General features: G+C 37.1%; 1 protein-coding gene across 8 annotated transcripts in view; it reads left to right on the top strand.

Annotated features, from left to right (window-relative positions):
• The window catches only part of Tasp1 (taspase 1), a 275,265-nt gene extending 257,260 nt beyond the window's left edge, over nt 1–18,005 (top strand). For 6 of the 8 annotated variants that reach the window (XM_015482972.2, XM_048811323.1, XM_048811322.1 and 3 more), the window contains one exon: nt 16,921–18,005. In XM_015482972.2, coding sequence (XP_015338458.1) covers nt 16,921–17,013 — 93 coding nt within the window. In that variant the 3' untranslated portion in view covers nt 17,014–18,005. The remainder of the gene's footprint in view (nt 1–16,920) is intronic. The other 2 variants (XR_007350527.1, XR_007350526.1) reach the window with 1 other exon arrangement.
• The last annotated feature ends 7,059 nt before the right edge of the window (nt 18,006–25,064 follow it).

Below are 25,064 nucleotides of genomic sequence, written 5' to 3'. Positions count from 1 at the left end.
AGGTACCACCAAAAAGCTATGTACTAAGAAAACATGCCAGACAGCTAAATTTGGCAAATGTACTAATAGACCACAGGAAAAGTGGCTAATCAATGATTTCAACTTGTACCTTTTAAGTTTGCCCAGAATTTCAAATGTAGAAAATTTTATTTCTTTTCCATGCTCTCAGAGCTGTCAGTAGGATCCCACTGGGTCTATTTAGAAAGTCCTTTAGACAATCAGAAGATTGCAGAAAATTGAATATGTGAAAATCAAACTGTAAGACAGAACTTTCCTCAAGTTCTGAGGAAAAACAAGTTAATTTCTAAGAGTAGTTGGTAACTTTAGTTTTGCCTAATTAGTCTTACACCATCAACTTCTTCCAAATGATTCATCTGACATTGCTCCAAAGCAATAAATAGAATAACCACAAAGAGGGAATTAACTGTGTTGGCAAGAGCATAAATCTTCTCAGAGGTATGAACCATATTTGTTCAAGTAAATCTCATTTTAATCATGGTATTTGGTTAGATCTGTCTGTGCAAAGATAAATGTCTAGTACTTGGACTAGTAGATTTTCCATGTTAGTTGAAAAGAGGGAATAAACTTTTATTTTGGTTATAGCAACATGAAAAATAATGAAAACACAAATTTCTCTACATAGTTACATGGCTTTCAATCATAATTGTGAACTTAACATTAGAGTGTCACTTTGTTATCTTCTAGTACCCAACATTTTAGACGGATATGTGCTGTTGCAGGCAGAAGGGTGCCTGCTGTTTTCCCACAGGACATATACCATTGCATGTAAATGAGACAAGTGTACTTGAGAATGATTACCCTTAGTACCTATAGTGAGTGAGTAATTACATAATGGTGTTTTCTTTCTTTTAGTTGGGAAGTGGTAGACAAGTGATGAAAGAAATCTTTTCTTGTTTTTGTTTTGTTTTGTTTTGTTTTGTTTTTGCCGGGTAATCTCAAGACAAGACGGTAATCTTGGTCTTGTTGTTCTTATTTTGTACAAGTAGTTTCCTAACCTGAAGCAAGGTTTTGGTTTCTATGATTGTAAATATTCAGGATCCTCCATTGACTTTATGCTATAACAACTTTTATTACATTATTTTATTAAATACATGAATAACAATAATAGAATTGACTAAGGATATAGTATATGTGGTAGTACCAATGGCCACACAGGGTCTAGCACATAGTAGGCCTTTTGTAAATATATCTTTAATAAGTGACTCCATGTTGGGATTTAGGGTAGAACTGCTATGGACACAAGATTTTGTCCCCACGGTCCTTCCTTTTCAGGTGCTTCCTTTTATCTCTAGATTTGAGATAAAAAAAAAAAAGCTGGATGAATCAAATCAGTTTTTAAACATTTTTAAAAATTATATAAACATTTTAAATTTACATAAAATACTAAATTTAACATATGGTTTAAACATTTTAAATTTTATATAAAAAACTGATTTATTTCCTCCTATAAGAGCAGAAGACTTGACAATGAAGCAAATAAGTGGTCATCATTCTGGTGAGGCCTGGGTACTTCTTTGACAGTCCTATACCTGGTCTACCTACCTTACAGGCATGTAAGAGTGACCCCTGTTGTAGATTTTGAGCCCTAAACAAAGTCTGTCTGCTAGAATACATATTCATTCCCATATCATTCACCCAACAAAGATAGTTTCTGTATTTTTTTAAGGTCTTCATGTTGGAATGCCCATTCTATTTAATCCTAAGGACTAAAAATTCTTTGTGATAGAAACTAAGTGTGTTTTATGTCTTGTATATAAAGCAGTAATGTAAATTGGTGAAAACATTACATTTTAGTATTAACTAATTGAGACATTTGGCTATGGTTAAGCTATTCTATTTACATTCCTTTCAAATACTTCTGGATACAATAAGTGGTAGGTACTGACAATTTACTTTTATGCTCTTGAGCTGTCATCACTATACTTACATGTTTGGACTATACTGTCTGCTGCAGTGTTGAAGGGATGAAAAGAAACTTACTTAAGGATGGGGATTATATTAACACTGTTGTTATGAGATGCTCAAAATACTTGCACACAGCTTTTTCTTGAAATAGAAAGAGTAATAGTATTTTAAATGTGCCCTCTGTAATAGGTGAGAAAGCCAATAATTTCCAATTTCTTCCATTGATGGTTCTTAGAGATAATTTTTTTTTAAAGAGAGAGTGAGAGAGAGAGAGAGGGAGAGAGAGAGAGAATTTTAATATTTATTTTTTAGTTCTCGGCGGACACAACACCTTTGTTTGTATGCGGTGCTGAGGATCGAACACGGGCCGCACACATGCCAGGCGAGCGCGCTACTGCTTACGCCACATCCCCAGCCCAGAGATAAAATTTTGAATAGTTAGAATGTACTAACTATACTGCTCCATTAAAAATGTCTATGATACATATTTTTTTTTAAATTCCTACAAGTTTTCAAAGGTTCAAAAGACAGGAAGTCTTTAAATTGAAGACCTTTGAGGTATGATAAGTTCCTTAATCTAGAAATTTATGGTTTTTGTTCAGTATGCCATATTTTGGGGAAAAAATAAAATTTATAAGATTTTTCACCATCAAAGGTGACAAAAATGCGTTTCTTTATAACTTCATTTAACCAGCAAGAACTTATTACAGTGGCTAGTAATGACTGACTAGCAAGGATACCTGAGTTATTTGACTTTTCAATTTTTTGCTATTAAAAAAAAACTCAGTTTGCTTAGGAGAAGAATTTTGACAAAAAACAATATCTCTTCTTTTTCATGAATTATTTTTTAAATAAACACTACTGAGTACCTTCTATATTTAGGTGCTTTTCTGGGGATATAAAAATGAGCGAAATAGACAAGGATCCCTGTGCTAGCAGATTTAGATGCTTATGGAGGAAACAATATAATCATGGCATATACTTGGCAAGGAGATGGAAGCTGGATGGATTAAGACAGTATTAGGTAGGCCTCACTGAGAAGGTGACATTTAAATAGTGTTGGAAGATTTATGGGAGTGAGGCAGGAACATTCCAGGCATAGGGAACAGCAAGTACAAAGACCCTCAAGTAGGAGTGTGCCTGCTATGTTGTAGGAACAGTGAAGAAGTCAGTTTTAATGGGTTGTAATAGTGGTGGAGGACCAGATCATGTAGTCATTGTCAGAATTTTGACTTTTCCTTTGAGATGGTAGCCGGAAACATGATCTTACTTGCATTTTAAGGGACCACTCTAGAGCTGGGAGTGGTAACAAAGACCTGTAATCCTGGCTACTCACAAGGCTGACACAGGGATATTAAAAGTTCAAGGCCTGCCTGGGCAATGTAGTGAGATCCTGTCTCAAAATAAAATTTTTAAAAAGGGCTGGGGCTATAGCTCATTGGTAAAGCACTTGCCTAGCATGTGTGAGGTTCTGGGTATGATCCTCAGTACCACCAAAAAAATAAAAAGAGGCTAGTCCAGCTGCTGAAAGAGAGGCAGGTAGGAGGTCATTGTCAGGTAAGAGATAATAATGACTGGACTTGAGCATTAGCCATACAGATGATGTGAAGCTGTTGTCTTCTGTGTATTTTTTAAGATAAGGCAATTAGAATTTGCTGATAGGTTGAATGGAAATATGAGGGAAATAGAAAAGGCTCCTAAGATTTTGGTCTAAGTAGTTAGAAGAGTAGGGTTGCCATTTACTTAGGTGGAGGGGAGGAAAATTTGAGGGAAAGAAGTGGGAATCTTGTTAGACATGTTAATTCTGAGATACCTGTTAAGTATTGAGTGGGCATGTCCAGAAGATAGTTGGATGCATATGTCTGAAGAGAAGACTAAACTGGAGATATATATACATTTGGTAATCTTGGATGATATCACCAAGGGAGTAAATACGGACAAGAGAAGAGAGACCTGAAGAACTCCTTTAATTTGGAGAACCAATCAAGGGAACTAGGAAGTCATGATCATAGAGGTAAGAAGAGAGGAAAAGTGAGCATAATATTTTAAACACTGAAGGAAGAACTATTTTCAGGGAGGAGAGTGTGATCAACTTTACCACATGATTGTTGCTGGGCCTCTTGAAATTAGGGAAGTTGAATTTGACATTGGAAACCATTTTGTTAAGAGGGGAATAGTACAGAGGTCAAGGTAAAAACCATGACGGTAGAGGTTTACAAGAGAAAGAAAGGAAAGAATTTGAGGTCACAAGTGTGAACAACTTTTTCAAAGAACTTAAATGGAAGTAAAGAAAGAGAGTGGTAACTAGAGGAGGAGGTAGAATTGATACTTCACTATACACACTACAGATATTTTTCTATGAAATAAATGGAAAACAAGTGGTTCAACTTACTGAGATACCTGGAACACTCCAACATGTACTGGTTGGGGAGGTGAGAAAAAACCAGCACAGGAAACTGAGATTCAGTTTTGGAGTCAAATAAAGGGAAGTCTGAGAATATTTGTTGTAATAATTGCAGGTATGACTGGTATTAAAGGATGCCATGCCTTCACATTCAGGATGAATTGGCTTAAACAGATTTCTTGATTGTAGTATGTCTGAATTTTCTGTGCTCCTATACCTAACTATGTCTAAGAATGGAATGAGGCAGAGCAGTAAGTTTGCCACACTGCCCTCCCCTCCTTTCCTCTCCTCTCCTCTCTTCTTCCTCCAGAGAGTACCTCCCAGGACCCAGCAGAAGTCAGGGAAATTTAGGTCACAGTGTCTTAACAGTTCTTTGAAGTTGCATGGGTCTGGTCGATAAGAAGTCAAAAAGCAGGTGATTTTGACAAGGAAAACTTTCTTTAAAGAATTTGTTTGGTTTTTAATTTTACTCCTCCTAAATTCCTCACTGACAGATCAACTGAGATTCTCAGGAAATAGTCCATTACACAAATAGTAGTTTTACTCTTTATGATTGTTTAAACATTAGCCTTTCATTTCTTTTCAAATACCAGATGCTCTTGGAAAGAGTAATATCAATGTTATCTGGTAGCTTACCAACCAGAAGACTGTAACTGATGTTTTGGATTTTCACCTACTACAAATAATGAGGATGTTGCGACCTCCCCAGAAAGTTCTTTACAAAGAGGAGACTAGGCAGTTGTCTTTACCAAGAAAATGGTGGCCTAGAACCTCCCCTGTGGACCTTAGGGGAAGCCCCCAGCATCTGCGTAGAAGTTGGGATCAACTGAACCCTCATTCTGCAGAGCCCAGATAGATTCTTTCCTTTTAGCTTAGTATCTCCCTGCCCCTTCAGAGAAGAAATGCCTGAGTCAAGTTACAGATCTAAGGTCTCACAGCTACAAAGTTGTGGAGCTAAGTGAGTCCAGACACACAATCTTTTTTTTAAAATTTTTTTAGTTGTTGATAGACCTTTATTTATTTATATGTGGTGTAGAGAATTGAACCCAGTGTCTTATACATGCTAGGCAAGTGCTCTACCACTGAGCTACTACCCCAGCCCTAGACACACAATCTTAACTCCAGAACTCAAGCTTCTAATCACTTAAAACCTCATGACTTTGGGAGTCACAAACTAGGAAGTGACTTAATTAGAGAGGTATATTTGAGAATTTCAGCATGTAAATGCTGTACAAAACAAAATTGGATAATATCACCAGTGGAGAGAATATAAACAGGGAGAAAAAAAGAAGAAGAAGAGGCCCAACTTCTAGGAACTCCCATCTTTATAAATTGGGGAGATGAAGAAGAGCCATCAAAGGATCCTGAGGAGTTGTGGCTAGAGATGTTGAAGGAGAACCTGGTGAGCATGGGCTAGAAATCAAGGAAAGAATGTGTTTAAGGGAGAAGAGTGTCACCTTTTTCAGATGCTGTTGCTGGATCTTGTATGGACATCAGTTACCATGTTCATTCTTTTCTTTTTTTTTTTCTTTTAAGTAGTCTTAAAGAGTAGAGTGGGGACATAGTCATACCTTCCCAGATGAGTCTAGAGCCATAAGAAAAGTAAGAAAAATATATAGATTAGTTAATCAATTAGTTATGATCATATTGCTTTATTAAACACTCACTAAATCATCCTGCTACATAATTGAGAAAAGGAAAGAAAATGACAAGGAAAAAAATTCCAGTCCTGGTACTAAATGAATTCCCCTGGGATACAGTGAGCTATTCCACATTATCTACTATTAACATTTTGTAACTGATTTTTTTTTTGGTATGTTTTCTTTTCTTTTTTTTTCATTTTTTATTTATTTTATTATTTTTTAAAATACACAACAACAGTGGAATGCATTACAATCCTTATTAAACATATAGAGCACAATTTTTCATATCTCTATAGAGTATGTTCAAGCCAATTTATGCCATTATACATGTACTTTTTTGCATTACAATTCTTAATACACATATATACCACAATTTTTCATATCTCTGTTTGTATATAAGGTATGTTGACACCCAATTCAAGTCTTCATACGTGTACTTTGTATAATGATGACCATCACATTTCACCATCCTTTTACATGAAATCACATATACTGATTTTTTGTTTCACTATTTTACATAAAATAGTACATGTTATTAAATAATATTTTAAAAAATCAGAGTTTTAAATGTCTCTACCATCTCAGTGTGCACCATTAACATTATGGAATCACAGATGTATTTTCATACAGGCTTTGCCCTGGTAGAAGTGGAAGTACAAGTCCCCAAGGAAGGCTGAAAAATCTAGCCTCCTGGGATACTTTGGTATGGTGAGCTTTGGTAGGTGGTCTTCAGATTACCCTCTCAGAACACTGCTTTTTAGGGTTAGGTTGAATCTAAGAAGGTGGGACAGATTTCCAAGACTAAGTGAGACTCTAATTAGTTCTTAGAAAGGCTAATAAAAAAATGCAATAACCAGATTCTAGGAAAATTTAGAGACATGAACTTTTTAAAAATTATTTAAACATTTATAGGGACATTCTAAGATAAAACTATGTAGTATGTCACAATCAGAAAGGACCCTGGATATAATTAAGTCCAAGTTTTTATTTTTACCTGTAAGAATGCCAAGATCCAAAGCTAGTGAATTTCTTGTCTAGAGATTATTCAGTCCATTAGCAGCGGAATTCAGGCTTAAACCTAGAGTTCTTCTGTTAGATTTAGATATGAGATCTATCCCAAAAGCTGATGTGTAAGACAATGCAAGAAAAAAGGTGAAGTAATTAGGTTATGAGAGCCTTAACCTATTCAGTGCATTAATCCCCTGATAGGGATTAATTGGGTGGTAACTGAAGGTGGATAGGGTGTGGCTGGAGGAGGTAAATCCCTGGGTGCCTTTGGGGTATATATTTTGTCTTTGTTGGGTAGAGTTCTCACTCCGCTTCCTGGTGTGATGTCCTGAACTACTTTCCTCTGCCATATCTTGGGCCCTGAGGAATGAATTAGCCATCTGTGGACTGAAACTTCTGAAACCGTGAAGCCCAAATAAACTTTTTGTACTTAAAATTGTTCTTGTCAGGTCTTTTAGTCACAGCAGCAAGAAACTGACTAAAACTCATTCTGAAATTGGTTATTAAAATCTGCAACACTAGCTTTTTTGAGCATGCTTTATTTTACCCTGAAAAACTGCTTCATCATAGGCCACCTGCAGTGAAAGGTGAAACAGAGCTTAATTTAACATCCTTCTTCAAAGTAAGGCTTTGTGGGCATAAAGAAAGCCCTAAATTTGGAGTCCAGAGGCATTCATTCACATCTCAGTTTTTCCATTTCCTCTCTGACCATAATAAACCACATAACCATTCTATGACTTGCTGTGTGTGTGTGTGTGTGTGTGTTTTCCAGTTGAAAAATAGGTATAGAATACATCCTTTTACCTGATGGGGTATTTTGAGATCTCATCAATGTAAAAGTACTATGGAAACTAAAGCATGTAAAGATGGGGACTTGTTATTTTTATTAAGATTTCACAAGGACCTAGTTTCTATATTCTACAAAGACATTTATTGCCTTTACAGAAAGATCCATGTGTGTTTCATTCTTCTGTTCTTCTATAAGAAGTGAAGAATAAATATGTGCTAAATAGTGGAGAGCTTTTATCACCTTTAGCAAAGGGAATATTCATGATAATTCTCCATGTGAGAGGTGGGATAATAGTTACTGTTAGGCTTGCAGTGTTTATGTGGGTTCACTCATAGGGCTTTTAAGCTAAAAATAGGCGGGAACTCTTGTCTGATGTTCCCTCTAACTGAAATGTGGTATCAGTAGGCATGGTAAAAGAAGAAACAAAAGTGACCGTGAGCCTGAAACAACATGCTGTTCTCATCAGAGAGTATTTTAATCTTATTTTAAGGCTCTTTGGACATGATATTTTTATTTGAGAACAATAGAACTTTTTGCCCTTTATATAGCCCTGTTTTGGTGCTAACAATGAAATTTACCATAGTGCTGTCATTGTGTTTTTTTCCACATTTGCCAATGGATCTTTTATGGCATACTTGTTTTAAATGTGGAAAACAAGGTAGGGGTTGCATACAGTAAAATGACAAACATATGGAATCGATTCTTCATGTTGTTGATATCTCTGATTTGTTAGGTTGAACTTGAGAATCTTCAGATTGCTCCGGCCTATTTACTTTTAATGTAAGACAGTGATGGAATAGAAATAAATACTCATTTTTTATTTATTAACAATGTATGGGAAAGTTAAATGAAATCAGCATTAGGGATCTCAAAACTCAGAAAGGATCCTCTAGAGATCTTTGCCCACAGTCCTTATTTCACATTGCCCCAATGTTATCCAGGCTTAGAAAGCGATTACTAGATCTTTTGGGCAATAATTAATGGCTTTTTATTCTGTAAAAACATATAGTATTCCAGACAATATTAAGAAGTTTCATGTAAAATTGTCAGCTCATAGAATACATCTGCTTTCAGGATGAGGTCTGAAGACCAGACTATTTTTAGAGCAGTTACTACATTCCAAATTTAATGCCGCACACAGAGAATGCTCAGAATATACTTATTCACAAAATGTGTGTCCTTGAAAGACTGCTTTTGAAAGCTGTGGGCAGGAACTTCTGGGAAATGGATGGGGGTGGCAATATATTCTGATTCCACTTTAAAGAGAAAAAATAAAATCCCCAATAAAAACAAGGCATTAAATCTAGCCAGACACACTTCCCCAGCCTATCTTTATGAAATTGGCTGCTTAAGGTCTATCATGTTTGTACCAGTAAAAGGACTGATGAAGAATTTACTTTGTGAGAATGTAAGGTGTGCTCAGCCCACAGTACCATATCACAGAACCAAATTTTCATTGCCCAAGTCACATAATGATAAACACAAAAGAGACACTTAACCTATAGTTAAATGGATTTTTATTCTATAAAACATGCACATTATTGTAGATTGTATTTAGAAAATGCATGTGACACTGCCAGTGTATGAAAAAAGTAGAAGTTGTCTAGGACAGGGAGAAGAAGGAGCAAAGGACACAGCAGGAGATATTTCAACTCAGAACTAATGGAAACCAGAGCTTATGGGGCAATGCAGACTTAATTCGGTGTCACTTTGAGGTCTCTACATGTTACAATATGAATTAAATCCCCCCAAATTTGTATTTTTGCATTCATGGTTTTCTAATCATTTCATATGGTTTTATTTGTCTTCCCAACAATGTTACATGTTATTAGAAGGCAGTTTCTCAGCATTCTACCACTTTGGTTTTGTCAGTAGCATCCAAGCATATTGAGCTTATTGTTTTTGAGCCTTTAAGATTCATGATACAGCATACTAGTATACGCAAAGCCTTTAGTAATAATCAGCAATTATTTTGTTGGTAGTAGCAAAACAGTAGCATCAAAAGTATTGGCTTAAAAATATTAGTATCTTCAGCTATGCAACTAATTTTTTAAAATACTTTTTATTTGTTCTAATTAATTATACATGACAACAGAATGCACTTTGATATATAGAAGGAGTATAATTTCTTATTCTTTTGGTTGTACATGAAGTAGAAACCCACTGGTCATATAGTTATATATGTACATAGGGTAATAATGTCTGATCATTCTACTATCCTTCCTACCCCCATACTCCCTCCCCTAATATCTTGTTCTATTTTTGCAGACTGACAAACTTTTGAAACAGTTTCCCAATTCTGGGATATATAATAATCTGTAATAGAGATTGTGCTGTACAATATTTATGCTAGGGCTGTGTGTGTGTGTGTGTGTGTGTGTGTGTTTTGAGCAGCAATATTTACATTTATTGAGATATACTTTCTTTGCATGTATTTTCTCATATAGTCTTTATCAACCTTATGATAAATGCTACTGTTTTATCCACAGATGTAGGGTCCTGTTAAGGAACCAGCAGAGTTCACACAGCTAATAAGCACAGAACCCTGGAATAAACCAGTAATGGTTAAGATAACAGCAATTGCTACAACAAGCAAATTCTCAAATGCATAGTTGATCACACACAATAGTAGTGTAGTTCTCGTTCACATTGAGAACTCACCTTGCACACAAAATTGAGGTTTCTGATTGGCAAAGGACTCTCCTCTAGATGATGATATGGGATCTCAGACTCCTCCTATCTCATAAGCCTTTGGATCATCAGAAAGAGTCTGGAGAATGGTGCATAGAATGATATTGTGCCAGATCTTCTATCATGGTGCTTTTCACTTTAGTCCATTGACCTGATGTCAGTCACATAGCCATACCTAACTGCAAAGGAGGCTGGGAAATGTAGCTTTCCGCCCGCCCCCACCACCCCAGAAAGAAGAATAGGTAACCAAGAACTCCAGGCATTCTGATTCTGTAGCTCATGCTCATGGCCATTATGATGCCTCTGTAGATTAATTTTAGAATTGGACATAATATGTGGAATACATAAAGCATTTGTTTAGCCACTGGTTGATGAGTACACCTCTACTCTGTTTTGCAATGCTGTTTTGTAAATCTCTCCACTGCTAAGTGTTTTGCCAGTGTCATTTATTCTATTTGTAAATGCCTGCATTGCTTTGACTTTAGTATCTTGCTTTCAAGTTTTCTACATTAAAAAAAGAAAACCAAACCCTCATAATTATGAAACTGGTGAACAAAATATTTCCAAGAGATTATTTTGGATGATGTCTGTCTAGATTTTTGTTTTTCTAACTCCACCAAAGTAGGATAATGACTTGTTTAAGAGAGTCTTCCTTTGACTCCCATGGAAGATCTCAAACAAATCTCCCAAAGTGGAAAAATGGTCATATGTTGAGTAGAGAGGCAGAGGATTAAAATATAACCACTAAATAAGGCTTTAGACTTTTAAATAGTGTATTTCAATTTTCCTTAAAACCACAGAAGAGCAGTCCCTCAGGTGGTCTTCAAGAATTTTATCATGTGAATGTGAATGCCAGGAAATATAAGACACTACTTAGATTCAGTATCAAGTAATTATATAATTATTTTTTCTTTATTTTTAACTTTATTATTTTGAAATCCTCAAGCTAAATGTATTTGGTTTTTAAGAGAGACATAGCCCTAAGAATATTGGTTTTGAATAGTCAGTTTAGTTTATAATTTATAGTTCTTCAGGAGTGTTAACCTCAAGGATCTATAAGGAATTAGCAAGAAAGCAGAGAGTTCCAGCTATAAGATCATTTTATTCCACTGGTGTAGAGCTGTTAGCATCTGAGAAATCTAAAGCTCTGACTCTATTCATAAATAGCATAATCAATTGAAAATGGAAACATTTAGTCAGTCTATTCTTTAAAAATCTAAGAAGGATCTTTACTCTGACAATGTAGTTTGATTGGCTTTTTATCTGAAATAAGTGATCATGCTAGTTACACACTTTATACTTTTTGTGTATATAAACACAATCCTAGAGGGTATATTATGGTCATCTATTCTCCGTTTCCTATACTTTGAAAGTTCTAGGGAATACCAAGGTATATGTAAGACAACCTAAAAACTGAAAAGCAAATCAAAACCAAGATGTCACCAGTGAGAAATTCTCAGATGGGTGCTATAGAACTAGGAGAAGAGCTTCTAGATTGAATTGTGTCCTGGAAGTCTTTCCTTGAGAAAGATCCAGAAAAGGATATTAAAGGTATGGAATCATGGATAGAGAGCTATACAACTGGGGTATGTAGCAGGATGACTCCAAATGGATTATTCTCCTGCATTTCATGTGTTATTTCTCATGAATTCTAAATTACAATAAAATTGCACTGCTGCACTCAAATATTGCTGGTGGGTCTGCAAATTGGTGTAACCACTCTGGAAAGCAGTATGGAGACTCCTTACAAAACTTGGTATGGAACCACCATTTGACCTAGCTATCCCACTCCTCAGTCTATACCTAAAGGACTTAAAATCAGTGTACTATAGTAACACAGCCACATCAATGTTTATAGCAGCTCAATTCACAATAACTAAACTGAGAAACCAAGCTAGATGCCCTTCAATAGAAAAATGGATAAAGAAAATGTGGTATATATACACAATGGAATATTACTTAGCATTAAAAGAGAATAAAATTATGGCATTTGCATAATGCATGGAGTTGGAGAATATCATTCTAAGCAAAGTAAACCAATCCCCCAAAAAACCAAAGGCCAAATGTTCTCTCCAATAAGTGGATGCTAATCCATAATGGGGGGCAGGGGCATGGGGAAAAAATGGAGGAACTTTGGGCAAACTCTGGGAGGTGGGGGAGAGGAGGGAGTATGGGGGCAGGAAAGATGGTGGAATGAGATGGACATTATTACCCTAGGTACATGTATGACTGCATATATGGTGTGACACTACATTGTGTACAATCAGAGAAATGAAAAGTTTTGCTGCAGTTGTGTATATGAATCAAAATGAATTCTGCTGTCATATATACCTAATTAAAATAAATAAATAAATTTTTTAAAAATTGCACTGCTGTTTAAATAGTTGTAGGCTCCTTGTTAAGTTCCTCTGCTGATAGGATACCATTGAATCTATTTAGTCCTTAAACACTCAATATAAAATACTTTATTGAATTTTTAAATGTTGATTTCTAAATTCATTGTAGAAAGTGGTCAAGAGAAATTCAAACCCATTTCTCTAAAGAAGTGTTTGGAGATAAACACTCATATAAAACATTTTCTTAAACAGCTCCCACTATTTATATGACTTGATGCCCCATTGAAATCCCCACAGAAACCTGGAAGTACCTGTGGCTTAAACTTTTTCAAACCAAGGTCACTTATTTTCTAATAAGTCAGAAGATCATGTTGATGGATGAAACTGGTGAAGAATTGACATATGAATAATTAACCATTTTATTCTCCTCAACACCAACATTGTTCCCACATGTTTTATAATTGGGAAATCTTCCTGGACTAGATGATGATTTAGGGAAGAGACCATCTTGAGAAATTAATCATAACAACTAATTTGTCTAGTTTTTTATTTTGAATATTTATGTTTTTTTCAAACAGTTCAATTTATAAAAATCTAAATGTATGTGTAGTATTTTGCCCAAGTATAGTTGATAAACATCTCAAGATCATTGCCAACTTTTCTAATCTCACCCCTTTTTTTCCTTCCTAACTTTCCTTGATACTTTGTGGCTGACTTCAGCTTATTTAGATAATCTGCTATCATAAGCTTGGCAAGGGTGGGAGTGTTAGAAATAATTTTTGATTGGCCACCTGTGTTTTTGTAAACCTCAGGAGATTGCTGTCAAGTCCCCTGGTCGATGGAACAGGAGTTCCCTCCTTCGGTGCTGAACTTTTCTGTGGTCAGCAGGAAATCCATTGCTTTAATACCACCATTCCCAAGACAATTTTTAAATTATCTGCTTTGAAATATTGGAACTCTTCAATCTTTTTTAAACACTCCATTTATTCTCTTTGTCCTCTGATGCCTGAACCATCATGACTTCCAGGTGATCCCTTTAGATTCTCCCTGAATTGCTGGGAAGTCTGAGAACAGATTTTCCTGTGAGCATCTCTGTTAAGAATAGATTTTTGGTTAATCTACTTGGAAAATTCCAATCTATTTATGAATAGAATAGTGGTGTTGATGTTTTTCCTATGCGATCTCCATCATGGATTAATTTCTTGTGAGTTCCTTCTCTTATGAATAGCTATATGGATCAGGTAGTAATTTGTCATTTCTGCTTTATTCTTTCTTTCTTTCTTTCTTTTTTGTAATTGTGGTAAAACATACATGAGTTGGCTTTACCATTTTAACCAATTTTAAGGGTATATAGTTCAGTGGTATTAAATATATTCACTTGAATGAAACCATTACCACTTTCATCTCTGGAGCTTTTTCATCATCCCAAATGGAAATTTTGGACCCATTAAAAAGTATCTCCCATCCTATTCTCTCCCAAGCCGCTGGCAACCACATTGCATTTTATAGCTATGAATTTGACTAATAGGTGCCTGTTATGGTTTAAATAGAAGATGTCTCCCAAAAGTTTCTGCGTTGATACAGGAGTGTTTGATGGTAAAGTGATTGTAATGTGAGAACTTTAACCTAATCAGTCCATCCTACTTTGAATGGACTGACTGAGTGATAACTGTATGCAGGTGGGGTGTGGCTGGAGAAGGGTTCTATCCTGGAGGGATTATTCTTCCCTCTCTTTCTCTGCTTCTTTGCTACCTTGAGGGGAGCAGCTTTTCTCCACCGTGCTCTTCCACCATGATACTCTACCTCACCTTGGACCCAGAGCAATAGAGGTGGTCATCTATAGATTGAGAACTCTGAAAACATGAGCCCCAAATAAACTTTCCCTCCTCTAAGTTGTTTTTGTCACAGATTTTGGTCACCACGGAAAGCTGACTAAAACAGTACCTCATATAAATAGAACCATACTATTTTTGTCCTTTTCTGTCTGGCTTATTTTACTTAGCGTGTTTTCAAGATTCACTCATGTTATAGCATGGGTCAGAATTTCATTCATTTTTAAGGCTGAACAATATTCCATCATATGTATATACCATATTTTGGGTTACTTTCATCTTTTGCCTATTGTGAATAATCTGGTGTGAACATTGGTGTACATATATCTGAGTCATTGCTTTCACTTTTGTGGGGGGAAGAGTATATTTCCAGAAGTGGAATTGTTACATGATAATGCTATGTGTAAGCTTTTGAGGAACCACCATCCCATCTTTTATTCTTAATCCATGTCATAGCTGCATGCCTATATTCCTGACTAAAGGATGAGATTAGAGATGGAACTGACTGAGGGACTCAGGATTTTTTGTTTGTTACTTTAGGAAGACCTTAAATAAACGTTCTGATGGATGATGACTTGGAAAAAAATTCTCAATCCATGGTACAAATGACTAAAAGTAAAAACAGTCTCATCAATGTTGAACTCCAGGAATTGTGGGATTTGAGATTTTTGTGCGTGGAGTGACAATGTGTGCTGATCAGCAGGACAAAAAAAAAAAAAAACTTCCTCTTTTAAGTTCCCTCCCCACACACAGATTAATGAGGCATCACAAGAAACAAAAGTTCCATAAGTTTGTTTTACTAGAACTTCTTAGGTTTGATATACTTACGTGGTGAGACCCAAATTTGGCTATCAGCTACAATAATGAGAACAGATTCTGAGGCATGATTCTTGGTGGCCTGAGTCAGGTGAATGAATTCAAGGATACTTGGATTCTAAGAGGTATCATAGAGACCTCCTTGCCCAGCTTCACCTCCAAATTCAACCCACCTCACCCTTGTACATTATAGATTGCTTCCTGGCTTGCACACAGAAAAACTAAGTACCCAAAACCATTTCCTATTCTTCATTATTTTCCAGATTATTGACTTTTGTCAGCTACTCTTACTGGACTTGTGCAGTCAGCCTCTGAGGAGTGTCTGCCCTCACACTATAAACCAAATGGCTTGTTATTCCACATAAACTTATACCTGCTTCATTTTTGGTTGCATAGAAGTGTGTAGTCCTACCCTGGGTGTAGCCTAACAATCTTATTCCATGGACTTGAACTCACTGTGGTTCAGTCCTTAGGAAAAGCTGTTTAGAGAAACAGAATTAAAGAGGATTAACTGAATGTTATGCCACTCCTTCGTTTTTCCAGATATTTTTCTGTCCCTGGATTAAGCCAGATCTCTCTCTCTCTCTCTCTCTCTCTCTCTCTCTCTCTCTCTCTCTCTCTCACACACACACACACACACACATACACACACACACACACACAAAAAAAAAGGAATTCCTGGCTGATACTGCCCTGACCTGTGGATAGCATTTACTGTCTTCCACTTGGGCCTCAGCCTCCTTTGAGTGACATTGTTACAATCAGCACGGCACAACTTGTCTTCACTCATCCACTCTACCCAGCACCCTTTTTATGTATACCCAGAGGAGAAATGTCTCCTTGGCCCCAGAGCTAAGAACAGATGCTCTCATCTGAGCAATTGGTTGCTGTGATCCTGTACACTACATGACCCATCTACCTGATCTTGGCCTGAAGGAAACTGAGAAGCACAGCAGCATCCTGCCTCCAACATGGATACAGAACTCCTGAGTCTAGATTTTATGTGTTAATCTCACTTTTGTCTGTCCCTTGTTTTGTAAGTTCTTAGTTTTGTTTTACCTCATTTCCTTATTCACTTTAGGTTATTGAATCATCTTAATTCTTGTAAGCTACTTAAATCTTTTAAGGAATAAATTGGGATATAAACATGGATTAAGCATTCTCAGTTGTTTTGAATATTTAAAGGACAAAAGGTAAATAAATTATTAGTCTTTAGATAACTAGAATATGTTCAATATTGTTGGCATTAAAACCATTACTGTTGTGGATATAATTAAACTGTACATTGGGCACTGTCAGGGGCCTTGGCTGTCTTGATCACATCTGCATCTCTACTGACTGGTGTTGTGCTTGGCTTATAGCAGATGCTCAGGAGCAAAGTGAATGTCACTTGTAGTTCACTCCACCTTTCTCAGAAGTGGAGGGACACTGTTGGCACCTCTGACCTCTGCTTTCTGCTTTCCCTTTTCTGCAGACTCACATTTCAAGACTCCCTCCTGGTGCAGTTGCAGGACAGTCGGTTGCAATCGAAGGTGGGGTTTGCCGCCTGGAGAGCCCAGTGAACTGACCCTTCAGGCCAAGCATGAAGTGTCTGAAAAGTGTTTCAGAAGCTGAGCTTTTGGGGTTTTTAATGGAAGTTGGATGTTTTATCTTCCTTGTTTTATAATTCCTATTCAACCTCATGCACCGCTCAAGACACAAGTGCTGCTGCAGTTAGCGCTTAGTGACAAGTGGTCCTTTGGTGGGTGAGTGTGTGTGGGTGCTGGGTGTGGGTGCCTGTGGGTATGTAGATATGCGTGTTCGCACGCATGTATGTATGTATCTGCAGAGTGTGTGCTTGCTTCTCCCTTAATGAAATAGAAACTCCTCATTGTGTAACCTAAGACCAGGAATGATTAAATCATCTTTACAAAATGTGTGCTTTAACTGTTTACAAGTAAAACCTAAAGTTACAGGAAACATTTTTTATTTTGTAAAGAGGTACCCAGCTGTCATTGATGTAGTGTGTCTGATTTGTAGAGTAAATCTATTTGTTTAAATGATTTGACAGTGGTAGTGCTCCATTTAATAACAGTAATAAGTAATAAGGTGTTTTTATTTGTTAACCAGTTTAAGTGGATCCTGTGGTAACTTAAACTGTTGTTTTCATCCCTCATATGGGGCATTTTTCTTTAACAAAGAATGGTTTCAGTGAAACAATCTAGCAGAGAATTAAGGTCAGAACCTTTTTAAAATAATAGTCTTATTTGAGAAAGTTTGTACTTCTTTCCTCAGCTTTTCTAAGCTTAAATATTGCATAGCTTCGAGCTATATGTACTATATTATGAAAGAATATGTAAAGAGAACATACAGTAATGCACAGTCCTTAATTTGTGTATAATGGAATGTTATTTACAATGTAACACTGTAAATAAGAAAGCAAAGTTTATGGGAAAATTCAATATTTGTTTCTTGTTTAAATATATTTTTAAGATAAAGGCACAAAAATAAAAGAAGCGTATTACTGGGTATAGTGTGTGACTTCTCTTCTCAGACTAATAAATTATCTTTTGAACCCTAGATCGGAGCCCTGTTTTGTATTGTGTTTGTCAAAAGTTACTTCTTCCAGAAGTCATACCATTATCTATTTTGCTGCTGTTATGATTGTTCAAAATCCAGTTTTATCTCTGTGCATATTTGGTAGACACTACCAAGATGAACTTGGTACATGATTGAATCTTCAATATGGAGACCCCTAAAACACTTTGCTTTGAAAAATGGCAGTGGCAGCTGAAAGCTGAAAGTTGATAAATTGCTTCTAAATGCTATATTTGGGGATTCTGGACCCACATACACACACACACACACAAAAGACTTTCCTTTTGATTTTTTTTTTTTTTTGTAAAAAGTGGTTATCAAGAAGATACTAAAGATAGACTCGCTCAGGGGGAGGAAGTTTCCCTGTACCATATAATCATGGCTCTGGGCGGTAACTGATAAAGCCCCAGATGAAATTATACACTTGACGTGGACGTATGGCCAAATTATAAAGGAAAGACAACCAAAATGGGGTGGGTGTAGATATGAATGATTTGAGAGTAGCTGATTTATATTTCTTGTACAGGCAATTACATTTGTCTCGCTGCACTCTCGTAGACAGGTTGGTGCCGTGGTATCTGTTTCTCATTCTTAATGAGACTGAGAACTGGGTAAGGGATGGGCTGGCTGGTTGGGAGCCTTTGGCTTCAAAAGCTTTCAAAGACCTGTTACCTGTTGTCAGGATTTTTTCAGGAACTGGACTGGATCATGTAAAACTATCAGGACACTTTAGAGTCTGAAAAACCATCTGACCTCTTTCACCAGGAATGGCATTTCTTTCATCTCTTTCTGGCTTTATTTTATTCATATTTAAAAGTTTGAGCTTGTTAAAGAACCCTTTTATGAAGAATTTTAAAATGGGTACATATAAAAGTGTACCAACTCTCTAAGAACAAGTTTGTTCAGACTTTATTCTCCAATTTTCTAAATATTTTTAAAGGAATTCTGTGAATCTACAAAGGAAAAAAAAGTGATATATAAAATCATGGGGGCACAAATATAAAAATTTATATAAGTTGCTTCATTATAAGAACAGATATTAAAGATCAGATGCTGGAGTCAGATATCAATAGATACAAAATAATTTCATTTCACAGAAAAGTAGAAAAGGTAGAAACAGATAAGAAGATAACCTTATTCTCTAGTCCGGCTTATGTCACCTAGATTCTGAAGATTTATTTTAAGGTAGTAACATGAGTGATTTTGATTTCAATTTAAGGTCTGAGCCCTGGATGTTTGGTTCTCAAATATAATTAAGCCTGGTCTGGCCCCTCCATGGCTATCACTATGACCCTGTTCTGGGTTTTGAAGTGTGTTGTCTTCAGGATTTGGTAAGGAGCACAGAGGTGTGTGCTCTTCTTCCAGGTAACTAGAGCACCTGTGCTGAGGACGGTAGTCTGGTAAGAGGCTTTGTCCTCTCTTGTCAGCTCTGCCACTTCTCCCCATCCTTACTTTTTCTGCCTATGCCAAACCCATTCTCTTAATTACCACTTCTAAATATGAACTTGAATTCAGATATCTGTTGATATACCTGTTGGAACTGTGTATAAAGTAGGGATGAACAAGTCTCTAATGCTAATCTGAGGTGCTTTTGAGCAAAATGAATGAGTTTGGTTTATAGAATTAGAGACATCCATTCTGGGCTGCTCCTAACCCTTTTTTGCTTATTTCTTCATTTTCTCCTATGTTTGAGAATGGTAATGTTGCATGCCAGTTGCCTGCAGATTACTACAGAACCAATATTGTTCTATTTTGACACACTAAATGGAGGGAGTAAAGAAATTAAGGAGTGACTGAAGAATATTTTTGAAGGTGGTAGGGTTTTTCCTTAATATTTAGATTATATTTAATTATTGTGGCATCTTTTTTTAAACTGGTCATTATTATTATAAAAGCAAACCATGCTTAGTATGAAAAAAGTCAGAAAATAGATAAGGGAAATCAAGAAAAAAAAATTAACTCATAGCCCCACTTTCCTAGAGACAACAGTTAACACCTCATAGACTCTTTATGCATGAATTTTCATGTGTTTTTAACACAGAAATAGTGTGATGTTGAAGACCCCAAAGGGGATTATGTAACATGTACTTTTCGTTTAAGAATATCATGAAAAGATACCCATGATTTTACATAGTATGTCACTTACTGCCTCCTCCATATATTGCTGGTTCAGCCTAATGCTGGTCAATACATGTTTTTTTTATCTTAAAGCTTTTATAGAAATCCATGATACTACTGAAGTGTACAGTCAAAATCCATTTTCTGAGGCTACGTGTGTGTGCAGTGAAAACTGTGATAAGGTCTTAGCCAATGAAAGCCAATTTAGCAGACATCCCAGAGAAGTCCATCTTCATTGCCCTTGGACCTTCTGCGTGTTAGACAACTGAAGGCTAATATCTGTACTTCTGTGCTTGAGAATGCCTCTGGAACCATGGAAAGCTGCCCTATTGCTGCACACAGCAAGCCACAAGTGAAGAATCATAAGGAAGAATCATCATTTCCCAGAAGTAACTCTGCATGTGCCACAAAAGTCTGAGAACTTTGTAACTAACTCAGTGTTGATAGGCACCAGAATGCTGGAGACACGTGGGCACTTTTAAGAAGCTGATGAAGAGCAGCAATTCATCAAGAATCTTCTCAGGGAATGATAAATGTCCTTGACCTGGAATGGTGTGAATAGTAGTTATCAGAAATAGCCAAAGTCTTCTCATTACTTTAAGACATTTGAATATAACAACAGTGTCCTTTACCATGGACACATTTCCATATGATACATCTCCATAACAATCTTATGTGAAGCCTATTTCCAGAATTCTGTCTTCCAAGGCTGGATGCCCAACCATAACATAATTTTATGGTCAATTTGTTTTAAAAAAAAAAAATACCTCCCTAGACTTTCTTAAAGCAAACTGTGTATTAGGTCAAATATATCGACTTTGTTCTGACATAAATCATATAAACACTCAAAACTCTGACTCCCTTTTTGCTGTGAAGCCCAGTCTCCTTGTCCAACATAAGGTTGCAGTGGCTAGTTCCAGGATGGAGCGCCTCCAAAGGCAGTATATGCAGAAGCCACTCCTCCCTCTTAGGAACACTGGACCAAGAAAACACTAAGCCATAAAGAGATGAGCCCACGTGTACAATTTATTTGTTTTACTTTAATTCTATTCTAAACCCTTTTCTGAGGCTGAGTAACCAAGAGAAGTAGGTATGGGTGGGTGAATATAGAAGGCTATTGATGAGACTGAATGGGAGGTTAGCAACATAAAAGTAATCATTTTATATTAATATTTGTCCCAGGACATTAAGGAATACACTGCTTTCCCCAACACTCAGTTTGGGTTCAAGTCCACAAGGTATGAGTCCAGATACCTGTGATCAGAGACCCATAGGCAAACCAGATTGACCAGGCAGTTTTTCATTTTCAACATGCAGCTGTCTCAAGTATGTGGCCACAGGAAGGATTAAATCTAAAAGTGGCAAGGACTTCCTTCCAGGGTGGCGCACTCAGCTTCCAGAATACCATCAGCCAAGCCAAAGGTGGTTCACCGTAACCAGTTGTGGAAAGCTGGGAGGGAATGTGAGCTCAGTGGTTTCTCCTTTACATGATGCAGTCACCAAAGCTCTGAAACCACAGTGGGAAAAGCCAGGGGAACTGGGCGAGGGTTTCCCTGCCTTAGACTGTCACGGGGATTTCTCCGTTGTTAGCAGAGCCTCAAGAGCTGGGAAGGGAATAAGAAAATCAAAATAATTCCTTTAACCCCTACTATTGCTGTTACGTTAGAGATACTACTCCTAAATGTCTCCTAAAAGTCTGTCCTAACCTTGGAAAATCTAGCAATGGGCTTGAGATAGAGGACTTCTAATATAGTAAGAAAAACATGCTGCTTTCCATGTAGAAGTAGTGAGATTTTAAGTTCTTTCCTAAAACATATGAACTAAGTCTTCCCATGAGGTTAATGTTAACTCCATCCTTCTGGATCTCAAGCCAAAACTCTTGGGGTCATCTGTTTCACATACCTATGGCTGAGTAGCAAATAACCCCAAACCTTTATGGTTTAAACTATAAGTATTTTATTTGCTCACAATGCTGTAAGCTAGATTTGGCTTCCATTGGTGTTTTTCTTCCCTTTTCTGCCGCTCTTGCTGGTAGTCCCTGGTGAGGTGTGTCCAGTGGAGGTGACCTGGAGACTGGGCTCAGCTGGGACACTGGGATGGCTGAGCTTTCTTCTTTCTCCATACAAACTCAGAGCTTCTCCATGTGGACTTTCCATGCCACCTCCCTGAAAGACATGGAAGCTCAAGGTTTCCAGGAGCACAAAAGTAGAAGCTGCCAGAACGTCTTCAGGTTTCAGTCTGAACTGGCTTGCATCATTTTTGTCACATTTATTGCTTAAATTAAGTCACTTTTTTTTTCAGTCCAGGTTCAAGAGGAAGGAGCTATAAAAGTGCATTCATACCAAAGGAAAAGTTCACTACGGGCACCACTCTGACACACTTGAATCTTTACCTTCTTTCTATTCTACAATCAGTCCATCAACAAATCCCACTGGCTCTCCTCTGCAGTGTATGGTGAGTCCAACCACCTCCACTCCTGTCTTCCTGCTCATCTTCTTATCTCATTATAGCAATAGGCTCCTCTTTGGTCTCCCTGCTTCCACTCTTGCCTTGATAGGCCCTTGTCCACTGGCACCCAGAAAGAGTAAGATCAGGCTGCCCCTCTTCTCAAAACCTTTCTGTACAACTTGCCCCAGAGTCCTTCCAGGACCCAGGGATATGTTCCCTCTAATTCTCTGACCCACTTCCTAGTATTCTTGCTAACTCTGCACCAGCCATCTTGGCCTCCTTTCTGTCTTTGAGCACCCAGACATCCTTTTATCTCAGAGTCATTGCACATGCTTCTACCCCACTTCACACTTTCCAGATAAATCCTCACCGCTTGCTTCTCTATTCCTTCAACTCTTGCTTCAATGTTACCTTCTTGCAAGGTTGCCCCTGAGCACCCTCCAAACACACTCCTCCTAGCACTCTACATCCCCTTTCTGTCTGGTCTCTGGCATTTATCACTTTCTAATCTACCGTACAACTAACTGATGTATTTCTTTGGTCCATATGTCTCTATTTGAAATTAATCTCCCTGAAAACAAGGAGTTTTGTGTCATTCATGCTAAACCTCCAGCACCTATTTCCCCTAGTACCCAACACATAGTAGGTCCTCAACAAATGTTTCTTGAATGTATAAATGAAGGTTTCTCATGGTGACACAGAAGAGACATTTGGAGATGTGTATTGGTTGCCTATTTCTGGTGTAAAAAAAAATTACCACCAACTTATCAGTTAAGGAAAACACAAATTTTATCGTTTCACAATTTTTTCAAGTAAGAACTGTGGCTGGCTTCTCTACTACAGCTCCCACAAGGCAAAATCAACATGGCTTCATTTCTTTAGGCGGTACCAGAAGAGAATTTGTTTCTGGTTCATTCACATTGTTGGCAGAACTCAGTTCCATGAGATTGCAAGACAGATCTCCATTCCCTTTCTGTCTGTTGGCTGAGGGTTGTTTACAGCTTTCACCCACATCCCCTGTGTACTGGCTCCTGTCCTCCATCTTCCAAACCAGTTACAGAATCCTTCTTGTGCTTCTTGGCTCCTTTGCCTCATCTTTCCCATGGATCTCTTTTGACTACAACAGGGAAAGGTTCTTCACTTTTAAGGGCTCATGAGATTGCGTTGGACCCACCTGGACAATTCAGGAGAATCTCCTCAACCTCAAGGTCCAAAACTTATCACAAACATAAAAGTTCCTTCTGCATGTAGCCAACATATTCACCTGCATCTTTGAGGGCTGTCATTTGTGGTAGTTCAGTGAACCAAAGGCAGAATATCAAGTGCTAACTCTGGCCCTGCCCCTAACCTGTGTATCCTTGAAAAAGTTCTTTACATTCCTGGGATCACAGTTTCTACATGTGCCAAATTACAGGATTTTGGTTATATTAGAGATCCCTAGAGCCTAGGCTTAGGTAATGTAGGGCACACAATGAGCCAGAGTTTTAGTTTGCCAGAGAAATTCCATAGTTCTTTTGGCCTCTGTCAGGCCTTTATGTTACTTATTCTGAGACACTTTTTTTTTCTTGGTTAAGCAAATGTCTAAAATTTTGATATACTGTATTCAAATGGGTTCTCTCAAATATTACTTGTAAAAGTGTATAATAAAGCACTTATGGGGACAACTTGGCAATAACTATCAAAATTATATGTGTATTTACCCACTAACTCAACACCAAGATACTGAGAGTTTATCTTAATAGATACGACTATGTACATACAAAACCAATATATGTACAAAGATATTTGTTGTAGTCTGTCTGTAATAGTAGATCACTGAGGATAACCAATACTTACTATGGGGAGATGTAAAATAAAACTATGATTTATCTATTCCATGGAATAAAGCATTAAAAAGGAGGATGAATTTCCCTTTGTGCTGTCATGAAAAGATATTCAGGATATTTTAAGTGAAAAAAGCATGATAAATATCAGCATGTATGGCATACTGTCTTTGGGATAAGAATTTTAAGACAAAGACTATGTATTTTAAGTTTCTTATATAAAGAAACATAAGAAGGAAGGAAACATAAGAAAAATATTTGTATCTATAAGGACTGCTACTTTAACAGCTCTTGGGTATGAGGAATGAAGTAAAGGGGAGGGAATTGAGCAAACTCATCAGTGTAATCATCATCTATTGCTCTAGTCTCAGGAAGATCTCTTGCTCTTCTATCTGTTCTTAGATTTGGCCAGTGTAAAGCAACTGAATGAGGATTAAAGATTGTAATCAGCCCTCATTGTGTTCCTCTACCCAAGTCAGATGTCCAGGCCAAACCAGGTTCCTTATCAGAGGCAAAGAATGGATTCAGAAACACCAACCAAGGGCACTCTTGCCTCTCGCAGGTACACTGCAAGTAATGAGTTCTGAATCTTTTACCCTCTTTTAAAATAAAAATCCTTGCTTGCTAAAAAAAAAAAAAAAAAAAATCAAAA

Source organism: Marmota marmota, unplaced genomic scaffold, assembly GCF_001458135.2.
Source record: "Marmota marmota marmota unplaced genomic scaffold, marMar, whole genome shotgun sequence".
In the NCBI taxonomy this organism is placed as follows: domain Eukaryota; kingdom Metazoa; phylum Chordata; class Mammalia; order Rodentia; family Sciuridae; genus Marmota; species Marmota marmota.
This window is presented reverse-complemented; position numbering and strand designations above follow the sequence as displayed.